General features: G+C 36.9%; 1 protein-coding gene across 1 annotated transcript; it reads left to right on the forward strand.

Moving 5' to 3' along the window:
• LOC110459034 (carnosine synthase 1-like) lies at nucleotides 1–4,094 on the forward strand. The gene is made up of 2 exons (XM_021511062.1): nucleotides 1–135; nucleotides 2,642–4,094. The coding sequence occupies exons 1-2, from the start codon at nucleotides 1–3 to the stop codon at nucleotides 3,866–3,868; spliced, it is 1,362 nt and encodes a 453-aa protein (XP_021366737.1). The 3' UTR covers nucleotides 3,869–4,094.
• Nucleotides 4,095–4,379: the final 285 nt, after the last annotated feature.

Raw genomic sequence — 4,379 nt, forward strand, 5'->3', positions numbered from 1 at the left:
ATGGCGCGCCATGGGTGTGTCACATACCCCGACCAAGTCAGAGAAAAACTGACAGGCAAGACTATCCTGATCATCGGGTCAAGTAAAGGTGGTCAACGAGGTATATGGAGTATTTTCTCAGACGCAAAAATCAAGGTAAATTATGAAGCATAAGTCATGCCGAGCTTTTTTGTATCCGACATTGGTGATTTCAACCGATGCATTTTGTACGATATTGCAGACCTTGTTTTTGTTGTAATAAAATGTTTTTTTTATATTTTCTTTTTTCTTTTGCACATAAATTTACAATTACACTGTCAAGTCTCACAATGCCCAGCGATATTTCAACAGCCGTCATGTTTATTTACATTGGATATTGTAGTTCCGGTCAGTATTGTATTAATACGCTAAGAATTGTGTCTCGTGCTGCATTGCGATTAAAGTCCCATCAACGACACAGCTTTCAAAGAGGCTATATAGTGACAATGCCATGCAAATGTAAATATATTGCTATAAACGACTTCTTCTGTAGAACCATGTCATGGATATCAATCATATTTGGTCAGAAGTATTCATGGGAAGCGGAGATTCAAAATTGTACAAATGTTGGGGCTGACCCCCCGGGTTAAGGGGTGGGGCCAAAAAACGTTTATTACTTGGAAATGGTTGAGATCCCCACCGTATAACAATATATACAATTGCCGAGTATAAAGAGAACAACGCACATTTGCTTCCAGGATGGCTCTGGGGTCTGGCCCCACCCTTGGAGACATAGTCCCTCGGTCAAAACTTTAAAAAGTTTGCGTTCCCCACCCCAAAACTATATAAACAAATGCTGGGCATAAAGAGACAAATGCAGTCATAATATTAGAATAGACCCTGGGGTCTGACCGAATCCCTAGGGACTTAGTTTCTGAGTCACAGCTTCGAAACAGTTGAGATCCCAACCCCATAACCATAAATAAAATTGTTGGGCATGAAAAATTTAATACAGACATGCTACAAGGATTGGCCTTGGAGTCAGGCAAATTCCCTTGGATCTCATTTGGGGAATAGTTTGCCATGATTGCTTAGATATCAAGGTGAGCGTACATGACCTCTGAGTCTCTTGCTATTATTTAACATTCAAATATACAATGAGTAGTCAAAGAAAACTGTTCTATTCACTAGTTTTTATTACTTTTCTTTTTTAATGTGTCATAAATGTTCACTTTACTTTATATAAGTAATGTCTTTTCTTCTTTTTTTATAAGCTGATCTTCTCACATGATTGCTGCTATTGTTATTAATATATCAAGAAGGATGGTAAAAATTATCAGAACTTATAAACAGTGGTATTCAATGAGAAACTTGGTTTACCCTGAACAATAAAGGTAAAAAATCAATGCTAAAAAAATAAGCTATGACACTTCATATGCAAGAGATTATGCCGTTTTACAAAATAATGTTCACTTAGCACAAAATCTGAATAAACATAGATGTAAATCAAATAAGGCGTAAAGTTTGACACATTCGTGAAAGCGATTTTACAAACATTTTTTAGCAAAAAGCAAAATCTGCACAGGAAGGTCAGAATTCATCTTTTATTTACCTGTATTACAATCTTCAGTTTCATATTCCACATTGATATACAGACATATGTTGATTTATATACTCTACGATCAGAATTAATTTCGTGTCTGCAGGAGCACCAGCAGGGCGACGTGGCCTAAATGTTCTTACATATAAATTAGGTTGTCCTTTTGCACTCACAAGCGTTTGCCACGTTTCTGTTTATCATCAATAAGCCAATGCTACGGTTATTGCTATGGCATATCGACACTGCAACCGACAGATATAAACTAGACTTAAACTAGATACATGTGGAAACGTTAACATGCATGCATGCATACATGTACATACATTTTAAAGAAAACAAATCACCTTCTAATGTGTTTGAGAGACTAACTGTGTTAATTAATTCTCAAAAAGAAACCTTCATTATCTCCACAACAGAGTTTACAATGAATAAATACCACATGTAACAATAATATAATATATTAGGAGTCCGTCAAGGTATTAAGAGATAAATGTTGAACCTTACGTTTTGTTGTATCTTTATCAAGACTTGGTTATACGTTTGATTGTGTAATAATATACGGCAATTAACACATCATTACATCGCCAACGTTATATTTGAACACCTTGTTGAACTTTCATGTCATGTATAGAGCTATCAAAGGGAAAACTTGGTACCTATTTTGTAGCATTTTAAAAACCATGACCTATTTTCGCCGCCTTAACAAAACGTCATGGATATATTTGGCTACTGATTTCAGAGACTCTGATAATATTTACATTCTATATAAAATATCGACTAAAATATTTGATTTAAACAAGTAAGTCATCATTTAATTCATAGGATGACGTCATACAATTGTATAGTATATGTTAAAACTATAAGTTGCTTTTTCAAGTTAGGTGTCTATCGATACAAATGCTAACTTAATTATACAATAAAATATGACGTCAAAATTGTAGCAAATAGCGTTAATTCATTAGGGGCAGTTGCATTCGTCACAAATTGTATGTCATTTTTCTTCGCTTTTTTATGCTTTTACACTGATTGTCAAACAATCTTCAAATGTTGTGAAAAGTAATCTATCTCAATTATTATCTACAGGTCATTCTGGTTGGACACGGGACTTCAAATCACGCAGCAGGACAAGTGCATACATTTATCCAGTACGATTACTTCACAGATCACTCAGATATCGAGAAACATGCAATTAACATAATCCAACTTCTTGGAGATCGAGTGAAAGATATTGACGGATGTTTCACCTTTACTGAAGAGGTTTCACCAATAACGGCTGTCGTATGTGAGAAACTTCGAGTCAAAGGATTTCATCCTGATGCTGCCATAGCAGCGTGGAGCAAGCAAAAAACATCTGAAGCTCTGAGATCTAAAACAAGGAATTCAACATTCAACGCAGAAAAATATTCTCCAATTTCCTATCGCATTCAAAGAGGAGATGATATCAAAGAATGCAAGCAAATAATCTATCCTGCTATTCTCAAGCTGGAACAGTACGAGAGCTCCAGGGCAGTTGTAAAAGTTGTTTCTGAAGACGACTGCCTTCTACAGTACAACCAATTACAGAAAGAATTTAGAGAATCCTCCTTTGGAGAAACATTTGGAACGTCAATGGTCCTCATGGAACTTCTTGATGGTCTCTCCTACGAGGTGGACGTGGTGATTTACGACGGCGAGCTCATGACTGCATTTGTTACCGACATTGGTCTCTACCTCCCTAACAGTTATGCCTGCACTTCGATATGCACTCCTTCTAATCTGTCAGCAGAACTTCAAGACCAACTGATGACAGCTGCGCATCATTGCTGTTGTAAAGTCGGTTTACTCAATGGAGTTTTCAACACAGAGTTTAAAATGACAAGGACCGGTCCGAAACTCGTTGAAATCAATGGAAGAGTAGGCAGTTTTCGTAGATGTATTATCTACGAGACCACTCATGGCGTCAACTTGTGGGAGATTGCAGCCGCCATAGCTTGTGGAATAAAGCCTTGTTTTCCAGAAGTAACCCCAAGATGCTTTGCTGTCGGAGCCTTTCTTTTCAGTAAATTTCATGAAAAACATTTTCTCGAAGAAGGCGTTGGTTTAAAATTAAAAGATATGGTTGAAGCAAAGGACATCCTCCTGGTGATGCAACCCAAGAGAAAAAAGCTGCACTGTGAAGCCGGAGAATGTCTCATGCCTTTCTGTCATCTAGTTGCACTTAACAAAACGAGTATAAAGTGTGCTAGACAAACGCTCACTCAGCTGTTCCAGGACCTCGGATTTAACGGGACCGATTATGATATTGAACGATTCACAAGTGTGTGGGCATAATATATATAGACCTACCATGTCTTCTATCAACGTGGCCATAACAGATGTGTGAACGAAACCTCTCAAATAAACTTAACACCGCCTAGAACTACCATATAAGGAGCACGCCAGTATCTTTATATAACAAAAAACACTTGTATATTATATAAATCATAAACACTGACTAAAACAACCATAAAGAAGCACCCAAGTATTTTTACATAAAAACATTTGTAAATAATTAAAACAATAGATTTATTGATTTTAGCTGCTTTTGACTTTTTATGCCTATGCATTATCACTCTCGGCAACCGGATTATTAACAAAAAACATGCTCTGAGTTTTCCTTATTTTGATTGCTTTTTTGATTTGTCTCGTTTTTGTGCGTTGTTCCCTCCGACTATCTTGGCATTGTCCCAAGCGACGATGTGATTTTGGGTATTAGCGTGATCTGTTCATGCCGATTTATTGTACTGATCGAGTGGCGGATGTTTGCGTGTGGATCTTGTGAATGTGATGTTGCTCATTTTCT

Source organism: Mizuhopecten yessoensis, unplaced genomic scaffold (assembly GCF_002113885.1).
Source record: "Mizuhopecten yessoensis strain PY_sf001 unplaced genomic scaffold, ASM211388v2 scaffold9935, whole genome shotgun sequence".
NCBI lineage: Eukaryota > Metazoa > Mollusca > Bivalvia > Pectinida > Pectinidae > Mizuhopecten > Mizuhopecten yessoensis.